Source organism: Echeneis naucrates, chromosome 17 (assembly GCF_900963305.1).
Source record: "Echeneis naucrates chromosome 17, fEcheNa1.1, whole genome shotgun sequence".
In the NCBI taxonomy this organism is placed as follows: domain Eukaryota; kingdom Metazoa; phylum Chordata; class Actinopteri; order Carangiformes; family Echeneidae; genus Echeneis; species Echeneis naucrates.
Window position 1 is genome coordinate 7,357,443 of NC_042527.1, and position 14,177 is coordinate 7,371,619.

The 14,177-nt window shown below is 39.1% G+C and overlaps 1 protein-coding gene across 3 annotated transcripts; it reads right to left on the reverse strand.

The window, feature by feature from the left end:
• Positions 1-3,419: 3,419 nt before the first annotated feature.
• LOC115057771 (regulator of G-protein signaling 5-like) lies at positions 3,420-4,946 on the reverse strand. 3 transcript variants are annotated; one of them, XM_029524972.1, is made up of 5 exons: positions 4,817-4,946; positions 4,620-4,698; positions 4,455-4,533; positions 4,178-4,341; positions 3,420-4,054 (listed from the first exon to the last, which is right to left on the reverse strand). In XM_029524972.1, exons 1-5 carry the CDS (start codon positions 4,858-4,860, stop codon positions 3,875-3,877), a joined length of 546 nt encoding a protein of 181 aa, XP_029380832.1. In that variant the 5' UTR covers positions 4,861-4,946; the 3' UTR covers positions 3,420-3,874. The 3 variants fall into 3 exon arrangements, with proteins under 3 accessions (XP_029380832.1, XP_029380833.1, XP_029380834.1); XM_029524973.1 differs by having other exon boundaries at positions 4,455-4,516; positions 4,615-4,698; XM_029524974.1 differs by having other exon boundaries at positions 4,455-4,526; positions 4,640-4,698; positions 4,817-4,860.
• Between the last annotated feature and the right edge of the window lie 9,231 nt (positions 4,947-14,177).

Consider the following 14,177-nt stretch of genomic DNA (forward strand, 5'->3'; position numbering starts at 1 on the left):
TTTAAACATTATCGCTTTCTCTGGAATAACTCTTTTAAACTTGAACATGGTGATTGCCCCTTGTAAAAAAAACAATACAAAACAAAACAAAACATTACAAACAATGTCTTAAAGAAATTGTTTTTTTTCTGTTGTACGTGATGAGATCTTGTTTTATTACAGCTTTTCCTTTGGGTTGGTATCTTTATTTGCTTTTGCATTTTTTTGGGGAGTACATCCTGGTCTTTATTTTGTTTGTGGATGGAGATGGATGTGAGATAACAACCAGCAATACAGCAAGGGCCCCTTGCTCACTGTTCAAGGACATTGTGATTTTTATCTCCAACTTTGTGGAGTGGGAAAGCAAGTTTATACTTACAGTTGCAGTCTTACAACATCTTTAAATTGTAATAAAATAAAGCATAAACAGAAGTTTCTTATCTCCCTGACACATTTTTTTTCATCAGCATCAGTTTTCAGTTTAGCCCCACACTGAGTTATATTTACAAGGCTCTCCATAAAAATCCCCAAGTGGACTTTCCACATTATACTTTGGTTTGGCAAGAGTCGTCGTCTTCTGTTGCCAGGAGAAACTCCAGGAGTTAAAAATGGGCAAATAAAATTGAGCTCCAAATAATGTAGATTTCTGTGATGCTATAACCTTTTATATTTTTATATTTATTATTGTTGTTTTACAGGAAATCAACACCAGTGTTGTCAAACGTTTTACAGTGTGATAATAAGAGCATACAGACGAGAAATCAGTTTTATCAGTCACTCATCAGTCCCAGCGTAATACTGATACAGTTGCAGTCATCCCCCTCATTCCCTTCATGGAGCAGTTTTCCCAAACGGAAGCACCAATTCTTTTTTGTGTTTAGTGTTTCCAGTTAATATAATTCCTAAACGCAATTAATTTGAATTGCCTGGCCCGCTATCTATTCTTATTACCTACATAATGTTTATTATAATACCTCTAAAGGTACATCAAAGACCTCGAGCTCAGTTCATGCTTCAATCAATGCGCTGATACAGTGATAAAAACTTTATGATTTGTTTTTGGTTGCTGTATAAATGTATAATAGATGACAATATAATAAAACACAATACAAAATGTCTTCATACAAAGAATTAGAAATGTGTCTACATTCATTCACAACCACATTTTGGTCTGGTATAAATAATTTAGTTAATATGTCTTTATTGCTTGTAAATGCTCATTACGGTCCTCAAAGTAAAGTTACCTCCGACATTAATGATACTGTCAAATCATAATCCAGTACAATAATAACATTGCTACTTTTGTAGCAATATTATTGTTGTATATGGTTGATGCTTGTACCAAGTAAGATTTTTATCCACGACAATTTTTTTTCTGCGGTGTCTTCAAGGCAGTAAAATGATTTCTTTGAGGATTGAAGATAGACGTCTCCACAGATGGTGCTAAAATGTGCATCACATTCCATCTCATATTGTATCTAACATGGTGTGATTACTGATTGTTCTGAAAAATAGAGGGAAATTAGTTTTAAGCCCAGCCACACTCCGAGTTCATTCCATCCAATATGATTCACCTATTATTTACTTGTTTCAAGTTCAGGCTCTTTTGTCCACCCATTTGCTCAAGACTGCACACATCCTGCAAAAATGCTAAGCTTTGCAACATAATAGACTATCATGTTCCTCCCTGTATTCAATTAGAATAGAAACAATAAAGCAACAGGCTGTGATCATTCAGCTGTTAAGTTTTTCCTTAAATATTTTTAAGCTAAAGCTATTTCCACTGAGAGCCTGAATATATCTAACTCTCGTTACCCTTTTTTTTTAATAGTACACTTTACCCTTCTGATAATACGCTTTTTTGAGAATACAGTGTGAATACACAAAAACAAAGAGCATGTAAAAGTGCTGCCCAACCATGTGTAGTTGAGCCTGATCATGTCTCCTAATGTTCTTCTTTTCCAACGTATGATTTTTTTTTTTTTTTTTTTCCAGTGCATCTAAACTTAGAAATAAATCATGAACATCTGCCCAAACAGAGCGCGACACACACACACACACACAAACAACAATATGGGTAACATCAGATGGAACAGCAAAAGAGCCAATGGCAGAAGCCTGTGAAAAAAGTTCCAGTTTTCTGAGTAGAAAAGAATAAAACACATCAAGGATACTTAATCTTGGCTAATGTATGTCCAGGTTTAGGGTGAAAGAAAGAGGAGAGGAACATTTTTCTACAAGTCTGAGAGCGGTGTTAATGACTTGGCCCTTACTGTAATCTCTTTATGGGCTGAGTGTTTGAACAGGAGTTAGCTGTGGTGTAAGGAGAGTGTGGGAGAGAAGCAAGGAGGCAGCGATGCCAATGGAGGGAGGGGAGGGGAGCTGCTGTGACTCACAGGCTGAACGGCTGATTAGGTAGTAAACAGCCCTGCCTGTGGAGGTGCCCAAAAGGTGCCTGCTGTCTCCAAGGCAACCGGCCCTCAAGCTCAGATGATGCTTCCTAGAAAAATTATCTTTATTTGGTCAAGCACACACACACACACACATTATTATTTAAAAGCATCCCAATACAACTCCTTCAGAATCTGCCCATCATCATATAGATTAGCCACCAATTATCCTCCTATCATAGATGAAATTCATTTTATTTGCTCTGAGCACAGAGAGCTAATTTAATCTATGATTGGTGGATAATAGGAGGCTTTCCCCAAAAAAACATTCACCTAGTAGCTCAATAATGCAATATTTCTTAACTACTACCAGAAAAAGAGTTGTTTTATACTTATTATTATATACTTGTATTTTCCCCCCGTATTTGTTTAAGTTTAAGTTTTGGATTTTTTTTTTTTTTTAATTCAGTTGCTAGGTGGTTCATAAACTACACAAATGCATTCTTCTCACCTGTTCAGTATGATGACCTGTCAGACTTGAAAATCCTGTTTGTGACAGGTTCCCCACCTGCGATTAATAAACGGACATATTTTTCATTGAAGCCATTCTTATGTCTGGATAAAGGAGCTGCTGTAATCTTGTGAAAGTAACAATTGCCAAAAATAACCTCACCCTTTGGATCTTACCATGGGTTGAAAATAGTTTCTTGTTTTCTAGGCCTCTAAGTGCTAGAAGTGACATACTTTCATATGGTCGCACACAACACACTCCCCTAATATCTTCCATTCACTGTCAGCCCAGAAAAAGTCATCCAGTCACCTACTTGTGAAATGGAACCACTGAGGCCACAGATTATTTTGCAACGCACGTGAGCAAGTGTTCTGTCATTTCTCATGCCCTCAGTAACCACATACACTATCTCTGCTAGTGACTTTTCCATGGAAAAAAACTCACTTTGTGACTGAGAAAAATGGCAATCTTTTATTGAATGCATTTGTTTCACATACAGTACTTCAGATTAAAAAAAAAACAAACAAAACAAACACAAAATATAAATCAGTTTCCAACTAATTTCACCACAGACATTAACTTAATAAAATTAACTTTTAATAAATAAATAATAAATAGACAGTAATGCTACAGAGAGACATCTCTCCCAGTGGTAGTTCTGTTGTGTAAAACTCATTTCCGTCTCTGCATTTTACAATTAATCCCACTGTGGCTGCTGTCCACAGCAGCTCTGTATATACAGTGCATGTCAGTCTTTCAGAGGCAGACGTTGCCCACAGCTCAGTCTGTGTTTTTCTCTTCTCGCAGCCACAGTGCCCTTTAGCTTCCAGACTGGGCCCTGTGTGGGACCTCGGGTCCACATAACATCCAACAAGACATGATACTCCTTGGACTGAGGTATATGCTCCATCTGAACCATTTGTCCACCGTGCGTTACTAAGCTTGTGTCCCTTTGGGGAGGGATCCCAGCTTCTGATTACAGATTTTCAGAAGTCTATTCGCTTGTCATTGTCATTCTGCTGAGCTCCAGGTATGAGGAGGATTTGAGGAAGCGAGGGTAGCAGTCCTTCTCCATCAGGGTGTAGATTTTGGCTTGGGCTACGTCAAAAGTGGATTGGCTGGGATGCTCTATATTCTCCTTTGTGGCTGCCTTCGTCACATGGTCTAGATTTACCTATAGAGTGACAAGAGAGGGAGAGAGGTCCCGATGAGTATTTCACAGGAAGATAAAACAAGCAAAGAGCCTCAAAAAGAATCCTAATTTGTCAGATTTTAGCTATATGATATTTATATTTACCTCTCGTGGCGCATCAGACCCTATAAACTCATTGTAAATTTTCTTTGCTTTAGAAGCCAGTTTTGAGGGCTTGGATGTGCGGTAGTCCTCACAAGCCAAGTAGAAGGCAATGTTTTCTTCACTGAACTCCGAGACGAGGAATGCTCTGAACAAGCATAGTCCATCTGGAAACAGGAGGACCAAGGAATACAATGGTTAAACATCTGAAAGTAAGCTGAAAACAGCTGGAATGATGGTAACAAATTTACAGTAAGCGCAATGTGTGAAGTGTACTTACTTTGGCTGGACAGCAGTTTGTCAAACGACTCCTTCCATTTCAGAGGCTCGTCAACATTAAACCTGCAGCAACAGAAAAACTTCATCAGGAAAAGTACCAAAAGTCACAATCATCCAGTGAAATTTTACCGACAAGGCTGAGATACTATTTGAATATTGGCCTTACTTTTTTTTTGGACTGCCCAGTGATGCTGTGATCTGTCTTGTGTAGAAAACTTCCAAACAAAGCTTTCAGCTCTTTTGCCCTGTGAAGATGATGAAGAAGAAAATGTTACAAAGAGCTCTGTCATACTCCAGAAGTGCAAGAAAAATAACGTCTCTTCCAACAAGGGAAAAATGTTTGAAAACTCTGGTGGATCTCACCTCTCCAGGCAAGTGATGGGCAGCAGTTCAAGTCCTCTGCACATGATAAGATGTGAATATTTCCAACGGCTTTGTCAAGTGTGTCAAGTATGTTACAGGGCTGTCTTCCCTGTCGTAAGTGAGTCAGCTCTCGGCTCGTCTGCCTTCTGGGAGACAGAAAAGCATTTTTATAGGGTAGTCCACATGTGACATCACACCTCCCAGCCAATGAGATGAGACTTGTGCTAGGATGAGGAGACTCCCTTGCCTACTTCCTCACTTCTGAGCAACACATGTGACAGTTTCAGTGAATTGCTTCACAAGCCTTGAAAGGCTTTATGGTCATTCAGGATGTGTGTGGTTAGGGCGAAGGGGTGTTTGTGTCTGCTATTGGAGTTCAGAAGTATTTGGAAGAAGCTGACGGACACAAAGTACTGTGAAATGATGACATTATTAGAGCCCCTGTGTTTAACAGAGGCAATGTCCCCCTCATCTCAACATAACTAAACAGATTGTTGGTGCATTTTAAAATGACCTTTGAATGATTCAGCAGATCTGGACTATGACTGACTCCTTCATATAAGTGAAAGTTATAAAAGTGTCCTTAGCTTTTCTGGATAAACCATATGCTAGTTACATTATAAGTACACTGATAGCAGGGAGTTGAAACTTGAAATTCTTATCAACTAGTGACTAGAGCTGTTGAATATACAATGTATATATAATGAAATACTTAAATACTAGCAAGGAGAAGAAATTGAAATAACAAGATACAATATAAATTTAAAGCTTCTCTGTCGAACAAAGATTTTCCAACTTGGGCACAGCAGTTTTGACATTATTTTCCATACCTTTTTATAGAGTTTTACATCTTCTAAATAAAATCTGCAAAGGGTCAGTGATACCTACAGTACACAAGGACTTTCTGAGTCAAAACGTGGTGACTCCACATGACAGACTGACAGATCTATTTGTGGTATCATCTCTTTCCCCTTTTCACTGGTTAGTGGGTGGAGAAATATAGCGCTACATATTTTCATGCATCATAAAGAATCTTGTGACAACTGTGCAGTTTGTTCCCCATGTCGTCATTCATATTCCATTGTGCCACACTCTCATGATGGAGAAGCAAAGCTATGTTTAAAAGAAAAAAAAAAAGAAAAAAAAGTGTAATCTTAATATAATCCTTTAATTTTTTTTCCCTTTACTTTAACCTAACTTTGATTCTTTCTTATTTTGTCATTAATGCTTCCTAGTGTACAGAATTACTCAAGATTATTTTAAGGCAAAGCGTGTGACAAACCATCATGAAAATAGGACACCAAGATAAAACGGAAGACAATAAAAGCCATAACCATATATGATGAACCTCCAACAGGGAACAAAGTTTAACAATAGATTTTGTTTCCAATTATTTACTTAATAATTTACTAGTATTCTCGTCAAGGAAAAGGAATTTGTGTCTTATAAGGAAACACTTTCCCAATCAGACGTTTTTATTTGTCTTTATCTGCCAAGGTTTGTGTATAGCCACTTGTAGAATCGGGTTGGGGAAAAAACTTGTGTAAAGTGAATTGTGAAAATCCAAATTTAGACAGGGGAGAAAGCCAGCTCAGAGTAAACCCTACTAAAAGGCTATTTTTGACTGAGTTCACTCAAACAAGCACAGGAAGGGGACAATCAAGCAGCCAGATGGAAATGTAGCAGGCTAAATGAGAGTGTCTGGGCCAGCTTCCTTTGGTGGCGGCCCTGAGCAATGTTTCCCCTCTAACTGGCTGCATTGTCCAACACACTGTTCCGGGTATCAAAGGCAGGTCACTTTGGACTCAAACAATGCTCCTTCTAATGAAACATACTCAAATAGACATATCACGGGAAAAGGAACTTAGAAAAATCTTGAGTATTCAACAGGGTGTGTGTGTGTGTGTGTGTGTGTGTGTGTGTGTAACCTGTAAGGAATTCAGCTTTTTTGACTGTGGAAGGTGAATTTTCACAGTTAGTCTTCTCTGTAAAGTGATTGATTTGAGGTAATAGCAAACCCAAATGATATTCCTATTCCAACGGGGGAAATAGTTCTATATTGCCATTCAAATCAAATGAAAAATGAAAGCCTTGTCACAGAAGATCATTCTGTGGTTTCATCAAACATAGAAACAGGATTGAGGGAAAAAGTCAGTGTTTGAGAATGCTACTTTATAATTTATAAAGTGTTAGTCTACTGTGATAATGAACCTGGTTGTATGCCAATTTAATTAAGATTTTTTTTTCCTGATAAAGAAATTGGAATTGTGGACAGCCTGTGTTCAGGTTTTGCTTGAGCTTTAAGGACAAAAGGAAAACAGTGACAATGATACGTACAACGTTTCTGTGATACCTTCTCTGCTTTTTATGTATTTCATGTCAATAGACAAATCATTTTCCTTTTCACAGCTTTAAAATGACGCAGGTCTGTCTTTGTCTTGCAGCAGATCTATCAACTTAAAAACAACCTTGAGCCACTTTGTGCTTTATCTGATGCACAATATAGCAAGTCTCAGTGCTGAGAGTGGTGGGGCTGACAAACTACTTTGTTTACATGACATCGCAGCTCAAATATGTTCCAGTCCTGATCCAGGCAAGTCTTCCCTTTGGAAAGTACATGAAATACTGTAAACATGTTTTCACTGGCTGCTGCTCTTCACATATATTTTACAAGACGGACAACCTGAATGTTTCACACCGCCAAAACATATTATTCTCAATTCATCACAATTGTTTTTCTTTCCACTTGAAGACATGTTTGGTTGTAACACTGAGCTTTAATAAGGCATAATGAAGGTGTATCTATTTCATTTACAGTGTTGCCAAACCCAAAATAACTTTATTCATTCACCCTGTTGTCTTAACACCTAATTAGGTTTTAATGTTGACATCTGCAAATGTTTGCTCCTTTGCTGACATACTTTCTTTCAAAGCTTCATCCATTGACCCTGAGGCCTATTATCTATTGTGTTGCTGCTTTCATACTGACACAACTCCTGCCTGTTTGTGAATCTCCTTCAATGACAAATTGATGTTATATCAGCAGAGATTCAGTGTTATCTAACTACAGAACATCTGTAACATCTTGCTGCACAATCCTACCTATATTAGGTGACACAGATATGCTCACACCCCAAGCATGGTTTATGTGTGATGTCATTATTCATTCATTTGGTGGCAAATGGGTTTAGTTACACATATAGGTAAGCACATACACACACACACACACTGACATTATGTAGAAATATTTTTTTCATAGACAATATTACGAAGGAGTCATGTTGTTCGATATTATTGCCATTTACGTCATAAACTTGTTCAAAACTGGGTCATACAAACAACTTGAAGATGACACTGAATTTTCTGGGAGATATTACAAATACAGACAATTATATTGAAATACTTCTCCACCATGAGGCATTTATTTATTTTATTTCTTGGTTCCAACTAAAATGTGACATAATCATCTTGATTCAAAGGGTTAGTAACTCAAACTTTATTGAGTCAAGATATTTTCTAAAAACTGTGTTGACCTTTGTTTCCCCAAACTCCCGGCTGCATAATTATTTCAAGCCACTTAATATCACACAGGATTGTGTTGTAATCTTGATACACAGGAGACTGACTCTTCTTCCTGCCCTGCTTCGGCTGAAGTGAATTTCTGCCAAAGCCAGGCCCTGCTTTCTGGAAGAGTATTTCGCATGTGGGAAGTCCACAGCCGCATGGAATTCCCAAAGACTCTGTCCTTTTCCCGGCCACTGTGGCCCTGGCCTCTGTCTGGAAGCATTCCAGTAACAATACCCTTTACTCATTTGTCACTTGCGCTCCTCCTCCTCTTCAGCTACTGGAGTGCAAATGTTTAGATGTCATGACTTGAACTTTTATCAGCATAATTCACAAGTAAAAACAGACACCGGCAAGCAAAATATTATGCATGCTCATTGGATAATCTCTGCCTGTGGACATCATTTTTTTTTTTTTTTTTTTATCTTGTGCAATATTCACGCTGATGACACCGTTCGAGTGGCACCACCTGGCAGTGCGCAGAGACGCCACGATCTGCATATTCACTCAGCTATCTATCTGACGGAGCAGGTGCGCGCTTACCTAATGCATCGCAATCAAGAAGCTCCACCAGCAGTCACCAGTGGTGCACATGATCCTATCTCTGTCTCATCAAATGTCAACTGGCCATTGAACATCTGGAGATGCAGCAGTAAGCATGATAAATCAATGTTAACAAGGTCCGGCCTCAGCAGAATGTCAATGACCACGCATGAAAAAGAACAGCCAGTGTATGCACTGCTTCTAGATATACCCATCTGTCTCAGGAGCTTGCTGTACCTGCCAGCTACTAAAGCTGAATGTATTTTTAATTCTGACACACTGGCTTTCTTAAATACATGCATGGGGTATTTATTTATTTATTTTTTTTGCCCATCTGGTATCAAGCCACATGAATCTAGAGAAGAACAACATAGCTGTTGACAGGTCTGTACAGAAAAAAACTTGTTTAGATCAGTTACAGCTGCACACTCAACACAGGAGCATGTTGGGTAAGATATCAGAGCTTCAGTTTCTTCTGGAATAATTAAAGAAAAAAAAAAGAAGTTACATTTCTTTCTAAAGAATACCCAGCAGGCAGCTAACATGTTTGCACTCGCTAGCACCGAAACAGTAGTTGCCACAGCAGGGCTAGCACCAGCAGGACATTAGTAGGCATTGGCTAATTGGGTACATTGCCAGAAATCCAGCAGCCGGCAGGAGAAAAGTGTTTTATGGGAAATAATCAGGAGCTCCATACACCACTAATATGCCTTCTCTTATTCCGCAATATGGTTTCTTTGTGATACAGTATGGTGAATGGGAACACAGGGTTAATGAGGTGCCATTAAACGAGACAGAAATGTCACATAAGTTTGACGGGGGCACTGGTGTCTTTTCCGTATTTATTATAGCATTTATTAAATTTACTGACATAAATCAACAAGGTTTGGCTACATGTCAACTTGTTCTTTTCACAAAACAGAAGACATGAACTGACAAGGATGGTAAACAGTACAAGGTTAAAAAAAAAAAAGGTTAAAAGGAAAAGAAAGCACAGTCAAGTAATAATTCAAAGAACATAGTCACAATATAAATTGAAGGGAAAGAGCATACAAGAAATTAAAGTAAATATGTTAGGTTACAAAATCGCCATACAAGAACATCAGGTCCAACATTTTTATATATTTTTTTTTTCTGTCTTTTCGCTCTAGCAAACTAAGTAAATGTTTATCTTTGCTTAGAGGCACTGGAGTGTTTTGGGGACCATGTGAAGAACATTCTGGGACAGGACTGTTGAAAGCATCTTGGCAAGCAAATCAGTTGAGAGCTCCGTCTGCTTGGCAACACTCAAGTATGGAAAACTTGGCTGTGCTCAACTCAGAAATTAGCTGTGAATGTGGATCATTAAGAGACTACAGCCACACTACAGCCAAGAGACTATAGCCAGTGGCTTTGGCAGCAGCGCTTTGCAGAATGCTAAGTTTGCATACTGAAATCATCACGATGGCTGTGCTCACTGGCAATTTAGACCACTAGGCTATAATGTTTGCCGTCGTAGTTTTAGCGTTGTACACATGCTGATAAGCACCAAAACGCAGAATAGACTCCTGCTAGGCCCACCACATGCCTGGATGAAGGCCGCACAGTGAGTGGAAACTACTTTAAGCATTTTTATATTTCTTCACCATTTCAGAGTGCGTCGGACCTTTCTTTCATCTCCACAGAGTCTGATTTGATTTGTCAGCTCATTTGCAGGAAGGCTTGAAACTGCTTGTTCAAACAGTGTTAACTATACTCCACCAAGAGGGAGGGAAATGCTTTTCTGACTTAGTTCAACACCATGGTTTGTTGTTGATAGATATCAGGAATTTCTGGCACGCATGATACTATTCACTATCCATTCAGGTCATTTTAGAGGATCTATAAAACAGAGGGCAATTTGAACTGTTTATCGAATGGCGACCACAGGCTTCGTAGGCCTAACCACCTTGGAATAAAGTGCTCAGTTCCACTTTTGAAGTGAGGGATGTTTTACTCCTGTTCTGCTGACGCTGCGTTAATGCAGCATTACCCCGTTCTGCTGCCGGAGGGAGAGGGGTGGGGATTGTTTTTTAGATAGTTAATTTTAATGAGATTAATGGAAATAAAATGTGATTAAAACAGAAACCCTAAAAATTATACTCATGGTCTCTTAGAACCGTTGTAGATGATATAGAACTGGTAAGTTTCTGACCAGTGAGGCTCTTCATATGAAAAATGTATTGATTTATTTTTATATAATCCTGCTCAGCTCCGTGGATGCGCCCTGCCTCTCCATGTGAGCGAGCAGCAAGCTTTGCTCCAGGAATGATTTCTTGCGGTGGATTGCACAGGGAATAGAGTGGAAACGAATTGAAGTAGATGAACGACATAAGATTGGGACTGCGAGGGCACATTGTGTATGTTGGAGCGTCTCCGTCAGGCTGCATCTACAACAGCTTGCCTCTGGCCTTAAGAGAGTCCAGTAGATGTTCAGAGTGAATCAGTGTGCGGGAGGATCTTCCCAAACATAAACCGTGGACCGTGAGAGAGAAAGGCTGCAAACAATGTTTAGATTCTTCTCATTGCCAGCAAAACAAGCTGGACAGCAACAAGCTAACCTAAAGTAACAAATGATGGCTGAAAAGCTCCAGCAGAACAAAAAAATCTCCTTCCAGATGATCTTGTAGTGTCCAACAAGCCTCTAAACTCATGCCAAAATTTTGCATGCACATTTTCAACAGCAGCTTTCTCTTTGCCACTCTCCATTGAAGCTTTGACTGGTGAAGTACCTCGGCAACCTCGTCTCCTAAAGCTTTTAACTACAGCGACGTCATAGATGTCTTGATAGACTCCCTCACTCGTCTCCTTACACCGTTTGTGAGGATGGTCTGCTCTCTGCAGGTTTAAACATGATGATGGCTTTAACAGAAGTCCAGGGAACCTTCAGTGCCACTGCAGGCTCTATAATAACACTGTCAAACTAAACAGTCCTGCACTTTGTTTTACCGCTCGCCGTATCAAAGCAAATATTTATCTTTTATCGTTTATCTTAAAGGACAACTTTTTGGGCTGGCGATATCTGCAAGTCTCACTTTGTACTCCAGGACTTTAGATATATTATGTAAGCATTACACAGTGAGATTATACAAACCTGATGATTTGTGGGCTGCTTTGTCCTTATGCTCAATGTAATTCTGACTTTTTTTTTTTGTTTTGTTTATTCTGCTTCATCTCTAATATCTCTGTGGTTGAGTTAACATTAGAATACTTAGCCTCCCCGAGGCCAGAATACGTTCATGCTATTAAAATCATGACAATGTATTTCACCTGAGCAGTGGAAGGACAGTTATTCAAAGTCAAACAACCAAGCATGTACGCATTACGTAAAGTTTTGTGGACAGTTGAGGGATGGAACAGACTAATAACAATACATAAGTAACAGTCTCACAAGGGATTCGAAAAATTTATAGAAAAGTCTAATCAGCCTTTAAGTCAGCTGACAGGATGGATATAGGAATATCTGTGTAGCTCTCTGTGATGGTAATTATTGCAGTGTAACCTCTGTGGCTCTTCATTCAACCTTTCTGTCATCTGTACAGAGAAAATGCAGAGCACAGAGCAGAGGGGCGTTTGTTAGGGACTTGATGTGGTTGGAGGTGGAGCCAAAGACAAAGATCATAGATTACTTTGCACCTTTCATTTACTCTGATATTTAACCATTAAAATGATAAATGCTCTGGATTTGCCTCCATCTTTTTGGATTGTCTCCGAAATCCTCTCGTCTTAAAAGGTTTAACCTGAAGTAATCCTTTCATGGCTGTGCTTGGAGGAAAGCCTTTCTAAATCTCTTACACATAACAGTATTTCACATTAAGATTGGAGGTGGTGGAAAAAGCAGCTTGATAAATGAGCATAATGACAATTTCACAGTGCGGCATCATCTATTCAAGGTGTGGACGCCACAGCGCACACCGTACAATTGTTTAAAAATGCTATAAACCTGCTCTGGGTTGATGAATGCCGGTTGTGACACATCCTCCCACATAGCAACCAGTGCTTCCCCAGCGACTCAGAAGACAGCGGAACTGAGTGTCCAAAGCTGCAGTGAGTCACTAACACAGGTAAAATGATAAACTATTCAAACTGCCCAAGCAATGGAGACGAAAGAAAATAGATGCCGTGAATCCAGCTGAGCAGTCAAGTTATAACAGCAAGGAGTATAACAAGTCATCGAATTCTTTGAGGGGAATTTTTAATTTCTTGCTTAAAAATTTGGTTGTGTATCTCAGAGAGACAGCAGCAGGAAATTCTCTTCTTTGTGGGGCCATAAATAAATAAAATGAAAATGTCTTCAGCATCCACAGAATTCTGTGAATGAATAAGCCCCCAAATCAAAGTTAAACCTGCTCTATGTAAAGGGTGTCTATTAAAGTTGTGCTGTTAGAAAACATCGAATATTGGACAGAGAATACAAATTTCCTCTGATGTCTGTTTTTCTCCACTGGAGTAAATCTAGACTGCTAAATCCAGTGTGAACTGCTGGCACAGATTTTAAAAGGGTCACATCATATTGTAATCATTAAATGCATTTTACATTGAGTGTGTTTTTCAAAAAATAAACACACAAAAATAAGAAAAATTATTCTTTGAATTTTGAGTTTTTCCAAGGAAAGAAAAACATCTGGTTTTCATTTTGATAAAAAAAAAAAAACCACCCATCGTCTCCTTATGTTTATCTGTTTCCGGGTCGCAGCGGGTGCTGGAGCCAATCCTGATTTACAAAAAGTGTACGTATGTGGTGTGTGTATATAGATAAAAGGTAGTTCTTTCTAAACTGTGATCACAGACCTAGTACAAGCTGGTTGGGCTGTTTCATCATGAAATTCAGAGTTAATGAGACAGTGATGATGAGTAAACTTCCCATGTTGCCACATTCTAGGCTCAATGGATCCCCCCAGTACACAGGCCCGATGGGACTGCTGTGTGGGAAACATCACTAGATGAAGCTCAGCATTTGTCATAAGAATGATAATAATAACTGAACAGATGAAGCATTTCTGAAACACATCCGCCTTCAATTGTGTGGTTGAGTCAGCAATGCTCCTGAAGCCACTCTGGATTTATTTTCACTCACCAACATGCACTTCCTCTGGATGACCTCCGTGAGCAACAACATACTACCAATGAACCAACTCTCAGACATGGACCTGACATGAATCACAAAGTGAAAGTGCAACAAAGAAACATGCCCTTATCTGACTGAGTGAGATAAGGCAGGCTCCATTTTCCCCAT